This window comes from Oryzias latipes, chromosome 5 (genome assembly GCF_002234675.1).
Source record: "Oryzias latipes chromosome 5, ASM223467v1".
Classification (NCBI taxonomy): Eukaryota; Metazoa; Chordata; class Actinopteri; order Beloniformes; family Adrianichthyidae; genus Oryzias; species Oryzias latipes.
This window is the reverse complement of record NC_019863.2, coordinates 17,198,437-17,215,888: the sequence shown is the minus strand read 5'-3', so window position 1 is coordinate 17,215,888 and position 17,452 is coordinate 17,198,437. Positions and strand designations below refer to the sequence as shown.

The window sequence follows — 17,452 nt, the reverse complement described above, 5'->3', positions numbered from 1 at the left end:
TTTGGCTGTGGTCACAGCTCACGGACTAAAAACATTAGACTAATTGAATATGGATGTGTGAAACAAAACCACATCCATAAACCTTTTGATGCAGCTATCAAATGGATTGAAAATAAAATGTAAATCAAGACTTATTGACACTCTCCAAACATGAAGCATCAAACATTTGATTTGTACGAACTGAGTCTTTTTCTAAATTTCAGATTTTAACAAGTAACAACTGTTCCTCTCTATATTTTTACAAAATAGAAGCTACAGCAGTAATTATTATTAAACAAGAATAATACATTTTTATTGAAGGTTGAAGTTTTTCATGTTTTTTTAGACTCAATTTAGTTTAACATTATTTTATTATCTGTTTTTTTTTTGTTACATTTATGGAATCTAGACTTAATCGTCCACCCATAACCACTGAAGATTACATAAGCAGGCTCAATGCAGTAGCTGGTAGTTTTGACAAGAACAGACACTGAGGGTTCAGTGAAAGTTAAGTGGGTAGTCAGAGCTGAGTCCCAGTAGCTAAATGGGTTCCTTGTGTATTTCTGATAACTGTACACTTGGTGTGACTGTGAATGTTTCTGTAGGAGCGTGGGAGTGGGAGCACCTCCAGGAGGCCCTGGAAGAGAGGCTGAAGAATTCACTTGCCGTGGGTCAGCTAATGGAGCGCATACGCTCCATCCTTGGAAGAGAAAGGGTAAGCTCACAAAGATAAAAAAAAATTCTCCTGCTCCCTGATGTATACTAATGTATAAGCTACAATAACTCAGAGGTAATGTATCGTAGGCCTCTATAAAAGCCATAATGTTGAATTTACATATTTACATAAGTAGACTAAAATTTTTAGATACATTTGTTTTTAAAACTGTTACCAAGACTACCTCAAAAAGTAAAAAAATAACATTAAATTTGTGATTACTACACACATACTGGCATAGTTCAAGGGCTGATATCACTTCCTCATAATTGTTTAGAATCTAAAGCTTATGAATATGAAAACTTGATGTCTCAGAAATACTATGAAAACGTTCAACAGTTTGGACTCTTGATGTCTCACTCTAATCAGATAATTAATTGCAAACACCTGCAGACGCTTTCTGGGCCTATCAATAGTCTGGATCAGTAGGCCACGGTCATGGAGTCATGGAGAATTAGCATTTGTCCAGAAGACGGTCATGGACACATCACATGGTGGGTAGGGGGTAAAAGAGGCTGACTGCTCACCAAGGTCTGCATTAGAAAAATGAATTATGGGAAAAAATGTAAAGTTGACTGCAGCACTGAGAGGATTTTGAAGCAAAGCTCAAGGCTTTAGGACAGATTCATAAGAAGTGGACAGCTGCTGGAGTTTGTGCTTTGAGAGCCATCACATGTTGACACATCCGAATGACTTCTGCTGCAACGTTTTTTGTGTCAAGCCACTCTGAACAGGGAAAAAACGTCGGACTAGGGCTAAGGGCAAAGAGAAAACATTTTCTGAGTGATCCAAAGTCACCTCTACATATGAAAAGAGATTTTGCATTTCTTTTTATTAGAGTCAAAAATGAGTCTCAGACTGTTAAATTCCTTGAGTGTTTCCCTGTTGGTGGGGAGCCATGTCCTCCATTGTGCTTCATCAGGTTCAATTTAAGTGCAGTGGTTTAACAGGAAGTCTAAGAGCACATCTGCTTCCTTCTACTGACAAGCTTTATGTAAATAGTTGTAGCTGGATGAGGTAGTTGACTATTCTGCTTAAATTCCAACTTCTGTGATCAGCCATTAGAGCCCTGTCAAATCTATGCTGAAAGGAAAGAAGCCACAGTAGATCCAGAGACTTGGGGACTTGGACTTAAGACTCAAACTTAAGTCTAGCACACAGGGACTTGTGATTGATGTTTATTATAATTTTTCAGCTTTAAGAAATTTCATTTTTCATTTATTTATTTGTTCCTTTCATGAAAATTATCGATCGTCCAATATGTTTACATGTTTGTCTTACAATATTGAACATTTTCATGATTTAAAAGGAGCACAGTTGAAGAATACAATTCTTATAATTGTCTGCTCCCTTTTAGCCCTTGTGCTATCTTAGATGACCCCACCCTTACATTGATGTGTTATTCCTACAATGACAAATGTGGATAAAGGTGGAAAGATTTCATGTAATCCTTGGACACCAGTGAAGATCACAAATCATTGAAGAAAAAAGGTTCAGCGCACTGTCTAGTAGGTCTAGATGACCCAACTCCCAATGTTAAAGTGCCTAGGATAGCACAAGGGTTACACATTTCATTGTATTTACATTTCTTACACCATCACTTGTGGTCAGATTTCCAAATAAAAGTGGTTTATTGACTATTTGTTCTGATGAAATATTCATTTTACTGGTTTTAAGACTTGAATTGAATTAACAGCTGAAGATTTGACTTGAACTTGCAGAAAGGAACTTGTGAGCATCTCTGGAGAGACCCAACAACCCAAAAGAGCTGAAGGCTTCTGTCAGATCAGCCGTGACATCTATAAAACCTCAGTGGGGATGCAGATGAATCCCTTCCATACCGTACAATTCTTACATTTTCTAACTAACTCTAAAGTATTTAATAATTTGAGGTACAGAATTTTTAAATATGGCTATAATCTTCAAAACTAAAGGAAGTAGACACCTTAAATGTCCCTCTGTGTGAATGAATCATAGTGACCTTTACCTTTTGACTATAAATAATTTCTTGATGGGATTCTAATGTACTGAGATGACTTGATACCTTTGAGGTTTCAGGTGTCTCTCTCTCTCTCTCTATATATATATGAAGCGGCCAACTTAACATTCAGAGTTGGGCAACACTAAATTGATGTGTCTGACAAGGCTTTTGGCACCATGCACGGCATACAAACCAACAGGCTGGAACAAAACACCTGAGGCTGTTTTGAGTCAGTCTGATGCACAGGGCTGCAGGAGCTTTTTTTAATGTGATGAGACACCATAACATCCTGTTTGATGTGCGCTTCTACGGACACCTCTGTGTCGTTTGATACCATTTGAATGTTTTCTATTAATTTGCAAAAATCAAAGGTCTGGATTTTGTTGCCATGCCGATGGAAGGGTTTTTCTGTGTCTAATGGAACTGCGAAAGGTTGTGCTAATTATTTCAAGTCAACAAAACCTTGTCTGACAGTACAGGTGGTGTGTTTTTTATTTTACATTCATTAAAGTGTATCAGCTGAGCGTGGCTGCTTTGACAACAGGTGGGTTGGAGGACCGTCTGTTTCCCCACGCTGTTCTCAGCGTTAGCCAGTTCCAGGCGTGTCGCTTCTGGCATTGGAGTTTGAGAGTGTTGGGTAATGCTAAGCCACACTGACAGAGAGGCTATCTGTATTCCGTGTGAGAGGCGAGTTAGTTGCTCCAAATAGCAGGTTTTTTTCCCCCCTGTTAACAAGTACCTGACTTTCATCAGAGGAATGCTAACACCCTGATTTATTTGATTTCCTGCTGTAGAGCTCCAGGGACACGCCAAGTGCACGAGCAGCTCAGCTCGGTCCTCAGACTCTGGTCAACCTCTTCAATTCTCCTCTCTATTCGGACGTCATTTTCATGGTGCAAGGTGGGGGCAGACTGATCACCAAGACACACTTCTGTTCAGATTCCCACCGCACAGGAGAGTCACAGTTTTTTCACTTTTAGTTACATTTTAATGTTAGTTTCTGCTCTGTCATTTCAAGAGGCAAAAAACCATCAGTGTGATGTCCTTTTTTTAATTTTGATTCCCCTCATGTTTTAGGATGGCCGCCGCTCCTCTACTCCTCCAAAATAAAAAATGCATTGAAACCTCACCTCATAAACATTTATCATGAAAAGTGCAGAGAGCTTTTCCTCTCTATTCCAAAGTGCTAGTAGAACCGCTGAGAAGTCATTGAGAAATACCTATTTAATGTTTCATAAAAGATCATTTCTGTTTTATTTCATGTGGAATTTTGAAAAGGTTAAATAAGTGCTGCAACTGCCAAACACACATCAAGACCCAAATGAAATGCATTTAATCTGTATTTATGTTCAAGACTTCATCAATAAGAATCGCGTTTTAATTTAGAGTTTGGACTTGGCTGTCACAAGCAAAAGCCCACCGAAAGAAATGACAGAGATGCCCGTTTCAGATCTGAAGAGGTTTTCTTTTGAGGAGTACACATTCACTATGAGCTGATGTATAGTTTGAATATTCTAAATCTAAACTAATAAATTGCCAGGTGTTCCTTTATTGTTGTAATTTCTTTCATTATCAAATAGGTAGCGTGTTGCCGGCTCACCGGGCCGTCCTAGTTGCCCGCTGTGACGTCATGGCGGCCATGTTCAGTGGGAAGTATGCAGAGGCTCGGAGCAGAGTGGTTCCCATCCATGGCGTCTCCTCTGACACCTTCCTATCTTTCCTTGAGTACCTCTACACTGATTCCTGCTGTCCTGGTGAGTTTCCTCCAATTCTAGATGAACTTTCAGAGAAGCGGACAGAGGGGAGTAAAAGAAGGACAGAACATTTCCTGATTACTTCAGTCTGTAAATGGGAAAAGTCCCATTGCATGGTGTAAAAAGATGTTCACATAAGTGCATAGGTGCAGTGGACTTCAGCGTTTGTGTTATGGGTCGAAGCCTCTGACAAAAGCACATATGATGAGTCCCTTCAGCTTTCATACCACTGTCAGTCTCACAGAACTGCAACAAATCTTAGAAACAAATCAGACTTAGTGAATCCAAAATGATCTTGTGGCATTGTTGCTCCAGCTGCCTTTGGTGCTGCCAGGTTCCAGCCCCACACATCATTGTTGTACTAGCTCGTCTTTGTTTGTCTGACTGCGTCTGCTTTGTTTTCAGAGCATGTGCTACCGTCGTCTCACTTTTCCTTCCGGAGAACTACAGCGCATTTGCACGCTCAAAATGTTTCTTCAGTCACACATCAAACAGCGCTTCGCCTTTAACGTGACATTTTGCCGTTGTCACTGACTGGAGAATGGACTGTGTGTGAATGATCATAGTCCTCCATGTTTACTTTGCAGTCTTTAATTTACATTTTAGCCAAAAAGCTGGATGAGCTCCAGGATCATAGCTTTTGTCTACTTTAGATGTTTCTGCCTCCTAGTGGTAACAGTTTGTTAGAATGGCTGCTTTGTATTTGCGCAACACTTATTATTGGCAATATTGTAACAGTTGTATTTTTAATTTTTGTTTTAGTTTGGCCTTAAATCATCGAATATTCTTAAACAAACTAATTGTTGTCAGTACAAAATATTGTCACCACAAAATTAATTATTCTTCCTCGTTTGTGACCTAATGTAGCTGAATAGACAACCTTTGATTTAAAAAAAAAAGAATTGTTTTATTAAATAAATTATAAAACAACAAAGTAATCCATAAGGATAATTACATTCCTATTAGGTGCAGCAAGGATCAGTATCTCAGTCTCTGGTTTAGTCATGATAACAGGACATTAAAGCAGTGAAGCAGCAACAGAGGCTGCAGCCTTTTCCTCTGTTACATAAAGATTTCAGCGCTCAAGGTCAGAGCAAGGTAACTCCAACAGCATCGGTGACAAAGGGTATAAAATCCAAACACGAGGTTTATCCAGGTATTTCATGCGGTGAATGTTTGGTAGAAGACACTCATTTGAGGAATTGTGCTGTTAAACAGAAAAAAAAAGCCTGCACTGCTCCAGCTGACAACGCTGCAGCCCTCTGTGCTCATGGCTGTTGTATGAAGACAGGGATGGGGTTGCATCAGGTGTAACTGGAATTTACAGTTCAACTGCATGCAGGAAGATCCGGTGCTTGGTAGTTTTCTGCATGTGAGCAGATCAGCTGACAGCATGGCAGCAGTGGTAAATGAGCTCCTCGAGAACCAAAAGCAGCTGGTGTTTTTTTCCCCCCTCATGATGGTGTTTTCAGCATTTCAGGGAATTGTGTGAAACGCACCACATCTGAGAGGTTGCGCATGGGAGGCAATGGGATTACATATTCTTAAAAAAAAGGAATGATATCATTAAGGTCCTGGTTAAGGTTAATGAATACTGTGTTTTTGGAAACAGAGTCAATTTAAGGATTTGAATTACAGTCCTTGTTTTTCTGTGACATCTTACAAGGCATCTAGTCTGCAATGCTTAATAAACTGTGCAGTACTTCAGTGATTCATGTGAATGTGTTGTAGTTACAGTGCATCAGACTGTGCTGTGTGTGTCTGTGTGTCCAGCCAGTGTGCTTCAGGCCATGGCCGTGCTGGTTTGTGCAGAGATGTACCAGGTGAAACGGCTGCAACATCTTTGCGAGGTGTGCGTGTGCGCGTACCTTCAGAGCATGCCCAGTAGAGAGCTGGCTTCAACGGGCATCAGTGTGATACGACTCCTACGCAAAGCAAAGGTCAGTGCCACCACTGAGCACGTGCAAATAAAGCGGGTCAAAGAGTCAGACACAAGCGATTAACACTGAATGTTATGGATCACATTGTGGGGGAAGTTCATGTAGGCACTAATAGAGAGTTGTCATGCAGTTGTTGAGTGTGTGTGTGCGTGTGTGTGGGGTTTCTTTGATGCAAAATTTGATAGGGGGACCCCTGAAGTCATTTCAAGTAAACTACAAATGCATGAAGCAGCAAAATGTACTTATAGCTTCATCTTGAAAAACTTGTTAAAATATAATACTGTGTTTTATTATCATAAACGCAAAAAAATAACAACATCTGAATTCTTAAGATTATTCTAGTAAAGTCAGTTGTGCCGTGAGTGTTTGTACATTTATCTACCACAGCGGCCAAGTTTAGCCATACGACACTGGTGGATTACCAAACAGAAGTTTACAGCATGAAACCACCTTACATGTTAGTCACTGTGTATTTAACGTTCTTAAACCTTTCATCATAAACTCTGAATTATTGCTTTGCCATTAGTGCTATGGCTGCAAAGAATTGTGGGGTTGGATCATCTGCTCTCAGACAGAGTGGTCCAGTGTTTTCTCTGCTAAAGGGGTCAATAAAGGAAGCACTGGAGCAGGATTTCTTTTTAGTTTGTTAAATTAAAGAATTTAAACTTTTTTTTTTAATAAAATAAAATAAAAGGAGACTATTATTTCTGGAATCGTTTACTCAGTAAGGATCCTTCCTCTAAAAAAATAAAAGCACTGACCCAACATGTACACGATCCTTAGAACTAAAACCAAGTACCATAACGAACAATGGGAAGATGGCAAACAGATGGTGGTAGTATGATGGTTTGGGCAAAAACAAAACTAGGTTCCAACAGTTGGTGTGGTGTTCCTCAGTCTAGGCATTGTAGCAAACGTCATAGCAATCCATGCAGGTCTGTATGTATCTATTCTCAGATATGTATCTAACCTTTAACTTTGTCCGTCCTCAGTGCCACAATGCAGAGCAGCTGTATGTTTGGCTCCTCCACTTCATTGCCAACAACTACCTGATCTTCAGTCATAAACCCGACTTCCTGGAGCTCTCTGGTCAGTGTCAGCTTTCAAACCAGTTCTATGCTCATTTGAAAACTACAGTTTATCATCTCTAAACCTAACTAATGTCCTGAGAGTAAACATCAGAATAATGATCTTTAAGTTAATTTTACCTAATTAAAAAAAAAACTAATTTTAAAATCCCACTCTGATGAAAATTGTGTTTGTAGCATGTTCTTGTGGCATTTGGTGGCTGATGGAGGACAAATATATCAAAAAAATAAGCTTGAAACTGCATTTCTCAGTATTTCTTTATTCAAATCAGGAGCAGATGAAAAAAACAGTTTGAAAAAGCTTGTAGGTGTGATGTAGAAGCTACGATCAGCAGGCCACAAGCTCCCTGCTCTGCTCCATTCTGATGCATCCACATGTAGACGACCAGATCCGTGTACGCCTTTGTTTTCCTCCAAACTGTACAGCGGGTAGCTCCAACATTGCTGACCAGGTTTGTTCCACTGTTAAACTTAGGTTGGGGTTGTGAGGGGCTGTAAGCTAGCAGGAGAGTAAGTGAACAGATGGTTGATGGGAAATCCAAATTTAAAGAGCACTGGGAACACTTTGTAAAAAGATCAAGATAATTGGAGGGGGACTTAAAGATTTATGTTATTTACGCTGCAATATCTATCAGACGTAAAAATGAACAACCAAAAGGTATTTGTCGCCTAAAGTGTCAGCAGACCAGATCAGAGAGGGTTCAGAGTTTCTGTTGAAAGGATTTCTGCTTTTGCTTAGTTGAATAACTGAAGCTTGAAGGCAGCGAAGCAGAAAATACGTGAAGAAGAGAAACTTTGGAGCCCTCTGACCTGTATATCTGACAGAGATGGTGTGCTGATTAGAAGTAAAATGTATTAGACCCAGTGACTATGAACCTGAATAAGCAGGATCACAAAAGAGGATGGGATGGAACTTTATTGTTATGTAGTCGTTACTTGTAAACAAAACCCAAAAAGGCAGAGCAGTTCTTTCTGCTTATGGCTAATTAAAACAGAACCAAAAGCTTTTTCTTGACTGTCAGGATTGGGTTTATTTCATTTAAGGTGCCACAAAAACATCGATAAACACACACATTTTGGTCTTTATTCATAAAAAAATAACATGCAGGTTGGCTTGAAAAGAAAGGCAATCATAAAGAGACAGACATTTTTAAACAAGGATTTAAATCCGTCTTCGTATTATTACTGTTTGTGTGACTGTGAGCATTTACTAAGTACAGCCAGCATATTAAATGAAGGCAGAACATTACAGTTGTGTTTTCAGGATTCTGTGTTTCCGTGTGTTGCAGAGGAGGAGCGCGAGCAGGTGGAGAGGTTGCGTTGGCCCTCTCGGGGCTACTTGCAGGAGCTCAGCGAATACCAGCAGCGACGGCGCAAACTACGCAAGTCCCGCTGCATAGTGATGTGACCACACCCACTCCGAGACACCCGAAAACCCTGTGGAAATCAATGTGGGAGGAAATCCAAAGAAAACACTATGAAGCAATGGAGAGGAACAATGAGGAACAAGCCTGCAGAACATGAAGTTCCAGGACAAAAAAAAGACAGTAAACAACAAGTTGCACAACTGGGACGCACTCCTCCTGCTCCATCTGCAAATGAATGCCACTCGGCATGAAGACTATTTCATCACAGGCAATACAAGTGAAATGATCCAGATTTTTTTAGTGACCGTCTGATCTCTGACCAGAGCTCTGTGACATATTTCTAGCGGATAACGCAAACGTTGTGGATTTCAGAAAAGAACAGCTCCTCTCTCTGATAATAAATAATTCATACCCAAACATCTGTTGCAAAGTAGACCACACCCCCCTGTGCAGATGGCTTCCAACTCCTTTCACAGGTTTTGTAACTTCAGGCTAAAAAAACAAACTCAAGCATATCTGTTTGATACCTGACAGCTGGAGGCAGGACCCCATGACATGATGCACTTTTCAGAAATGATCCATCTATGCTATTCTTAATCTGTGCGATAAAGTCAGGTTCTTTGTCTCCAAAATCTATATTGTTTCATTTCAAAGCTCTATATGTAGAAAAAATATACATATTTGAAGATCAGTTATTGAAAATATTTTTTTTCTTTTACCATTCTGGGAGGTGGATGTCCGAACAAACAGTAGAAACCACGATGCCTCTGGGTTCAAACACCGTTTCTATTTTTAAAGTGTGTCTTTTTTTCCCCAATCATATTGAGATCATAAGTTATGGTGCTGCAATTATTTTTTTAAACAAGTTAACTTTCTTTTCAAGACAACAGGGTGATGTTTCTCTGCTATTTACAAAAAAAAAAAAAATTAAAGAGGTGTGAGCTAAATGTGCTAATTTGGCCAGTAAACCTGAAAAACGGTTGCAGCTATTTCTTTGTTTCATGGATTACTATGAATCTATAATGGCCAGAATATCATATGCAACATAGTTTGTCTAGTTCTAGAAAAATGTGTGTGGAAATGTAGCAAAAAAAAAAAAAAAAAAGGTAAATAGCAACCATGGAGCTACAAGATTTTTACAGAGCTCAGGTGACAGCAGATGCTCTTTGTGACCACTTGGCGTGCATTTATTCTGCAGGCGCACAGCAGCAATCAAAGTTTGTGTGTGATAAGAAATCCTCAGTTACGTCCAACTCCACTGATAAAGTCAGTGAAAAGCAGGTGAAACTCTGGACTGAAACGAAGAGCATCGCAATGCTGCTTTAAGCATCCCACAACGCAGACATGCCAGCAAAGCTCTGCTGCTCCAGAGCTGCACACTCTGTAAATAAACATGTTTTAGAATGAACAGGCCTCTGGTGCTTGAGTGGGTCTTTTTTTTTTTACTTCTTTGTTCGTCCTACTTGTTGATGCGTGTGTAGCTTTGATAGAAATTGAATGCACAACAGTGTGTGAGGTGTGTGTGAGTTCTACCTTCAGAAGAGGAATCCGTTACTGAACGGCACCAACAGCCTGCAGCATGCCCTCCAGTTTACCGCTCCTGTGAAGAGCTGCCACGTCAGACCCGCCTCCAACACACTCCTCACCAATGAAGACCCGCGGAACCTGCATTTCATCAAAACGTAAACACATTTTACAGGATTTATCTGTTGAAGATATTCCATCTAAGCATTTATGACCCTTAATCTTTTTTATTGCAAATGTTTAGGATCAAATAGACAAAAAGTTATTATCCACACTGTCTGCAAAGTAGTGGTGTAATTATTCATTTTATCAGTAATTCAATTCACATAATTTGTGGTTGACGATACCATTCAGTCAGGATTCATTTTGAACGATCCGATTCACTGATTTAAAATGGATCCAGGACATCTTTAGCCAAAACTTCAACCAGTGTGACTCAGACATAAATATCTGAGTACTGAACAGTGCAGGTGAAGTTTACCAGATTCCTTGTATTTCTTGCAAGATAATCAAGTGTAAATGAAATGTGTACAAAAAAGTAAATAAGAAATCATGTCAAATCCATTCACATTTTAGTTTCATAAAGTTCAGTCCACTGTTGTTTTTGCACATCAAAATTATCCAAAGGGAAAATTATTAGAACATTGTTGCTCACTGTGTGGTCACATGACTTTGCTAAATTCAAAGTGTTTCCACACATTGGACTGGAATGATGGTTTGGTCATTTTTTTCCACATTCCTCATGTGTTATCAGCTGTGATGTCACTTAGTTGTTTTTTTATCTTAGTCAAATAAACATACTGTGCCCCAATAATAATAGAATGGTATAGGTAGATTTGACTAACAACTTGTGTACAATCTGGTGGGTCGTAGGACTAGAAATCGATTCATGGATTAATCATTACACCCCTCCAGCAAATACATCAAACACAAAAGGACTCGATGTCCCTTTACTGCGAAAACTGCCAATATATTCAGATTTAAATAAGAGCTGGATTCAATCCAGTCTTTCAGTTCCAGAAATCTGGATCACTGGAAACATCCAGTGATAAAAAAAAATCATCCTGTAAATTACAATGCAGCTCAGGATGTCATGCGCTTGTTTTGGGATTTATCTTTCCAGTAGGCATAGCTGTGGATCAAATGGTAGATCTTTATTCCCACAAATGATGATCTGCATGAGGAAATTTAAGAACGTCCCTTTTTTTGTGTGTAGAAATGTTTTTCATAGTTTATTGGAAAGTCTTATTTCTTTTTCCGTGTTCCTTTTTCATCGCCTTACACACAACACTTCCCAATCGGACCCCTTGATAAATCTGTATGAATGTCTTAAATTATCCATCTTTAGTCCTGGGAAAGTGAGACATTACTCAGTTTCAAACCTAAAGTACATGTGAATAAAATAATGGGTGGGGCAAATGCAGACTTACTCCGTCAGCAGATCAGATTACATTGCCATTTATATCCTGCAGATCCACTTGGACATTCTAACAGCATGGGTAACTTGAATGGCTAGATACGTGCATAGACAGTATGTATCATCGTATATAATTACTATGGACACCTTTTATACTTGAAAATGATGGATGATTTTAAAAGAAAAGTCATTTATTCAGTTTTTGCTGCAGTTACATTCCTTTGCCGGTGGGGGGTGGTGTAGCCCCATTAGAGCATAAAGAATCTTGAGTTCAACTTAACTGTGCCTCAAACAAAAGTAAATATGTGACAGTAATCATAATAAAATGAAATAACAGGAAGGTCCGTGCGCGCAGTTCTCAACAAACCACTTTTTTTTCTCTTGCTAGTTATTCTGTCAACGCTCGCCAACGCCCTACTGACTAACACTCTTCATTTTTCCGAAGACCAGTGAACGCAATCTTCCGGGAAGACAAACTACGGTGGAGCGGGTGGAGATTTTGTATTTTATTTTCTTTTTAGATGAATTGAATCTTACTTTGTACGTTAAGTACTGTTTTGCTTCACGATTGTTTAAGACCGTAAAACTAGTTGTACTAAATTAACTATTTAATCTATAAAATAACTTTAGATTGAATGAAAAATAATGTAATTTCCACTAAAATATTTAGCTTTCGATTATCAAACAGAAAAGGGGATCCGCATTCTTAGAACAACATTTTAAACATCTGCTAAACGTGACTAAGCACATTCTTGGTTTACCGTGCGCTGCCCGGTTGTTAGCAGAGTTGTTTTCACGCTTTGGTCCTGGCGTGTGTACCCAGTATCCGACTCAAGAACGGGAGAAAAAATAAAGAGACTTTTCCACGTTAGTTGAACTCCAACTTTTCACACAACTTTATTTCTCAACTGCTTCCTCTTACAGGTCACGTGATCAACAACAGAACCACTCATTGGCAAACGTCACAACACATCACTCATCACTTGTGACTGATTATTACAACTGAGAGCAAAACATATGAATATGTTAACACCCCCATTTGTTCTCAAGTTGTCATATTATTATACTAACTTAACTATAGTAACAAAACTTCTGTCATCTTATCATACTTTAAGTACATAAGATTAAACTCCAAAAATAAAACTCGCAAACTTATGCAACTTAAATTTTGTTGCAGGCTTCGTCATCACATCTGCCACCATCTGGTCAGTTGGACAATATTCCAAAATGATTTTTCCTTCATTCAGAGTTGACCTTACAAAATGGTATTTGATGTCAACATGTTTACATCGTTGCATGCTTACAGGGTTCTTTGCTAGCTTTATAGCCCCTTGGTTGTCTTCATAGACTTTGGGTAAGGCGTAATTGTACCCATCCATGCCCTGTAGCAGTTGTACTAGGTACATACATTCCTGAGTAGTTGCAGCTAGTGCCATATACTCAGCCTCACAAGTGGATAAAGCGACTGTAGGTTGCCTTTTTGTCTGCCAAGAGATCAAAGGACCATTCTCACTTAAACTGACACAATAACCGGTTGTGCTTCGTCTGTCACTTATGTCTGTTGCCCAGTCTGCATCACTGTATGCATGTAATCCCAGTTTTGTATTTTCACATCCCCTGTAACACAGTTCCTGATTGATTGTACCTTTCAGGTATCTTAGAACATGTCTCACAGTAGTCCAATGTTCTTCTGTTGGTTCATTAAAATACTGAGACAGTTTACTTACTACAAAACTCAAATCTGGTCGTGTACATGTAGCAAGATAAATAAGGCTCCCAACTGCCTCTCTGTATTTACTGACGTCAGCCATTTTTTCTGCAACATTTGTGTAAGTCAGTTTCTGCTCACATGGGGTTGATCTAGGTTTACAATCCTGCATGTCAAACCTTTTCAGTATCTTTTTCACATACTCTTGCTGTGTCATTTTTACAATGCCATTAGTCTGATCAAAATCAATGCCAAGAAAATGCTTCAGTCTTCCTAAATCTTTCATTTTGAATCTCTCAGTCAGTTTTTCTTTCACAGTTTTCAGCGCATGTTCACTGTTACCTGCAAGGATCAAGTCATCAACCCATATAATGATGATCACTTTTTCATTTTCTGTGTCTTTTGTGTACACACAATGATCAGCTGGGTTTTGGACAAAATTACTTTCAGTCAGATATTCATGCAATGTCCTGTTCCAATTTCTGCCTGACTGTTTAAGTCCATATAGCGACTTCTCAAGTTTGTACACCAACTTTTTATGATCTGTAGTCGATTTAACCTCATAACCTTCTGGTTGTTCTACATAGATCTCGCAATCTATTGGTGCATTCAAATAAGCAGTTTTAACATCCATCTGATGTAAAATTAGGTTTTCCTCTGCTGCTTTTTGCATCAACACTCTTATACTCGTCATGTTAGCTGTAGGGGAAAATGTTTCCTCATAATCAATACCTTTCCTCTGGCTAAAACCTTTGGCTACATATCGTGCCTTGTATTTCTTGGATCCATCCATGTTCTTTTTGATGGCGTACACCCATTTGCCCCCCACTGCTTTCTTATCCTCTGGTAGGGTTGTAAGTGTAAATGTGTCATTGTCCTTCAGTGCTTGAATCTCATCATCCATTGCACTTGTCCATTCCTTCGACCTGGATGAAGTAACAGCATCTCTAAATGTTAGAGGTATGTCACACACAAGTCTGTAACAATAATCAATGTTTGTCAACACTTGGTCCTCCTCCACTCCGGTTACGTAGTCACTCAGGTAACTTGGTTTTTTTCTATTTCTGGAGGGGTATCTTTTAGACTCGTTTTCTGTCTCACAGTTAGGCTGCGTTTTACCATGAGCCTCTGGTGTGGTAGTAGGTGCTGGACTACGTGCACGCGTCTGTCCCACATCAGATCGTGTTTCCTTGTCAATAGCCCTGCTCCTCACGTCACTGTCGTCGTCAAGTGGGATATCCGTTTGTGTTTGGTGTTCAGTCGTACTTTTTCTTACAAACTTCAAAAGTCTGTGTTTCTGCACTTTCCCCTTCTCTGGGAAGTAAACCATGTACGCTGGACTATTTTTGTCGTACCCAACAAAAATTCCTTTCTCTCCCCTTGAATCTAGTTTTCCTTTGTTTTGTTTGTAAACAAAACATTCAGTTCCAAATTCTTCCATCTTGGAGAGGTTTGGCCTTCGCCCTGTCAACATGTAGTACGGTGTTTGTTCTGTGCGATTATTGTAGCATCTGTTCCTTACCACAGCTGCTGTCTGCACTGCATAAGGCCATAGTGCTTTAGATAAACCGCTTTTTGTCAGCATGCATCTGGCCATGTCGAAAAGTGTTCGCCAGTTTCTCTCAGCTGTGCCGTTTTGGTGGGGCGAATATGGAGCTGATGTCTCGTGTCTGATGCCATTTTGGCTAAGAAGTGACTGATACTGTTTCCCTGTAAATTCTGTACCATTGTCAGATCTTACACATTTGATCTTGCCATACGGTGCCGTATCTGCAATAAACTTCTCAGTTGCTTGCACTGTGTCGCTCTTATGTTTCAGAAAATACACAAAGACAACACTGGAATAATCATCAGTGAATGACAGTGCAAACCTGTACCCTTCTTTAGACTCTGGGTCTATTGGTCCTGCTAAATCAGTGTGAACTAACTCTAGGGCAGCTTTTGCTCTTCTGTCAGGTGCTCTGTTCCTTGTTTGAACAAACTTTCCCTGTATGCAAACTTCACACTGTTTCTCTGCTTTACCCTTGACAGTCATCCCATCAACAACATTCTGCAATTTATAAATGTCTTCATAATTACAGTGACCAAGAATCTCGTGCCATGTTTGAATATCGAAACAACCTTTGGAATGATCATCACATTCATCCTCTGTCTTTAGAAAGTACAGTCTTTTCTGCTCATAGATGTGGAATTTTGTACCATCACTATGTTTCAGGAAGTCTTTTCCTTGCTTAAAGACCACTGTTGCTCCATTTGTGGTTGCAGCTCTCACAGAGAAAATATCCTGTGGGTATGAAGGGATGTACAACGCCTGTCTTAGCGTTGCCTTCTTCCGTCCCCCTTCGCTGTCGACCAAACATACCTCAGCATCTCCTCTGCGTTCTGCCACCCCATTGCATCGTGTGCCGTCAGCTAGCTCCACGCAATGTGTCTCTGGCTGGAAGCTGTCGTCAAACTTTGTGAACCGTGTAATATCCGTGATTATATGCGACGTAGCTCCTGTGTCAACCATCAAGCTGCTCCTTCTTGCGGTGTCTTCTTCTGCCTTATCCAAATCGGTGACTTTAAATGCGTATTCCTTACTGCTGCTGGTGTCCTCAGAGGTTTTTCTTGCATCATCTCGTCGTTGTTGTCGCCTGCATGTTGAGTCTCGATGTGTGCCACTCTTACACAGACTGCACCACTGTTTTCGGTGACATGTTTTAGCCTTGTGTCCTTTCTGTCCGCATCTGAAGCATGTTATATCCACACAGTCGGCACCGGCATCATTTGAATTTGCTCTCGCAGGCCTCCTCCCCGCCTGCACTCTCACCTTCATGACATTGTCTTCCGTTGCTGCAACTCTCATTTTTTCTGTGTCTTCATAGCTCCGTAGTTTGGTTTTAAATTCTGCAAATGTCACTGTAGTTTCACTCTGTGTTATGTGAATAATGAAGGGTTTAAATGAGTCTGGCAGTCCCTTCAAAACCATTGCTATAAGCAGCCCGTCACTCAAAGTCTCTCCAGCATTTCTCAGTGCTGTGATGGCAGTCTCCGCACGGATGACGTATTCTGTCACACTCTCGCTGTTGGATTTCTTAAGCGAGGTCAGTTCAGTATACAGGCTTATGATCCGGGGTTTACCTTTTCCGGCATAATAATTCCTCAAAATCTGAAGAGCCTTTCGTCCATCATCTGTTGCCTCCCGCATCACCAGTGATAGACTTTTATCATCCAAAAATTGGATTAATTCAGCGTAGGCCTCCTCATTTTTCGAATCTCCGTCTTCTTGCTCGTCGTCGGATTCCAAAATTATTTCCTTTAGACCCAACAGTCGAAGATGGCCAAGGAATTTTGTCTCCCACAGCTCATAGTTCTTTTCATCTCCGTCAAAAACTAGTCGAGACCAGCGAGCAGCGGATTCTGCAGCTCTTCTGCTCATGTTGCTACCGCTAAAAACAATGCTAATGCTCACCGGGACACGCGGTGCGTTGCGTCTTTTCACTCGGTGGAAAAACGTCGGGTAGACTCAGACTGGGCCCATAACCTTGTTAGCAGAGTTGTTTTCACGCTTTGGTCCTGGCGTGTGTACCCAGTATCCGACTCAAGAACGGGAGAAAAAATAAAGAGACTTTTCCACGTTAGTTGAACTCCAACTTTTCACACAACTTTATTTCTCAACTGCTTCCTCTTACAGGTCACGTGATCAACAACAGAACCACTCATTGGCAAACGTCACAACACATCACCGGTGAGCTCCAGAAGATAGTCCTGGATGCTGTCCATGTCGCTGCGTGAATTGATGTCTATGTACTGGATGTGTCCGGGCTTGAACTTGTAGTTGGACAAAACATCTTTAGCCATGATGCAGAAGGAACAGGTGGGCTTCATGAACACCACCACTTTGTCGCCTTTGATCTGAGCCTTCACAAACTGCTGCGCCATTTCCGCCTGCTGAAGTGTGAGTGAACGAAACTGAGACTGCTTGTAGTAATTCCAA

At 40.2% G+C, this 17,452-nt stretch overlaps 2 protein-coding genes across 2 annotated transcripts in view; one reads left to right on the top strand and one right to left on the bottom strand.

The window, feature by feature from the left end:
- Nucleotides 1–10,232, top strand: part of rhobtb3 (Rho related BTB domain containing 3) — a 26,036-nt gene extending 15,804 nt beyond the window's left edge. Inside the window, exons 8-13 of the mRNA XM_011475122.3 lie at nt 585–694; nt 3,470–3,575; nt 4,256–4,429; nt 6,203–6,369; nt 7,362–7,458; nt 8,747–10,232. Of these exons, the coding sequence (XP_011473424.1) occupies nt 585–694; nt 3,470–3,575; nt 4,256–4,429; nt 6,203–6,369; nt 7,362–7,458; nt 8,747–8,865 (773 nt within the window). The 3' untranslated portion in view covers nt 8,866–10,232. The remainder of the gene's footprint in view (nt 1–584; nt 695–3,469; nt 3,576–4,255; nt 4,430–6,202; nt 6,370–7,361; nt 7,459–8,746) is intronic.
- Nucleotides 8,515–17,452, bottom strand: glrx (glutaredoxin). The gene is made up of 4 exons (XM_011475123.3): nt 17,206–17,452; nt 12,527–12,541; nt 10,358–10,489; nt 8,515–8,894 (listed from the first exon to the last, which is right to left on the bottom strand). Exons 1-3 carry the CDS (start codon nt 17,395–17,397, stop codon nt 10,376–10,378), a joined length of 321 nt encoding a protein of 106 aa, XP_011473425.1. The 5' UTR covers nt 17,398–17,452; the 3' UTR covers nt 8,515–8,894; nt 10,358–10,375.

Excerpts from the sequence above, each read along its gene's own strand:
- glrx (XM_011475123.3), bottom strand. The coding sequence starts at position 17,397 with ATGGCGCAGCAGTTTGTGAAGGCTCAGATCAAAGGCGACAAAGTGGTG.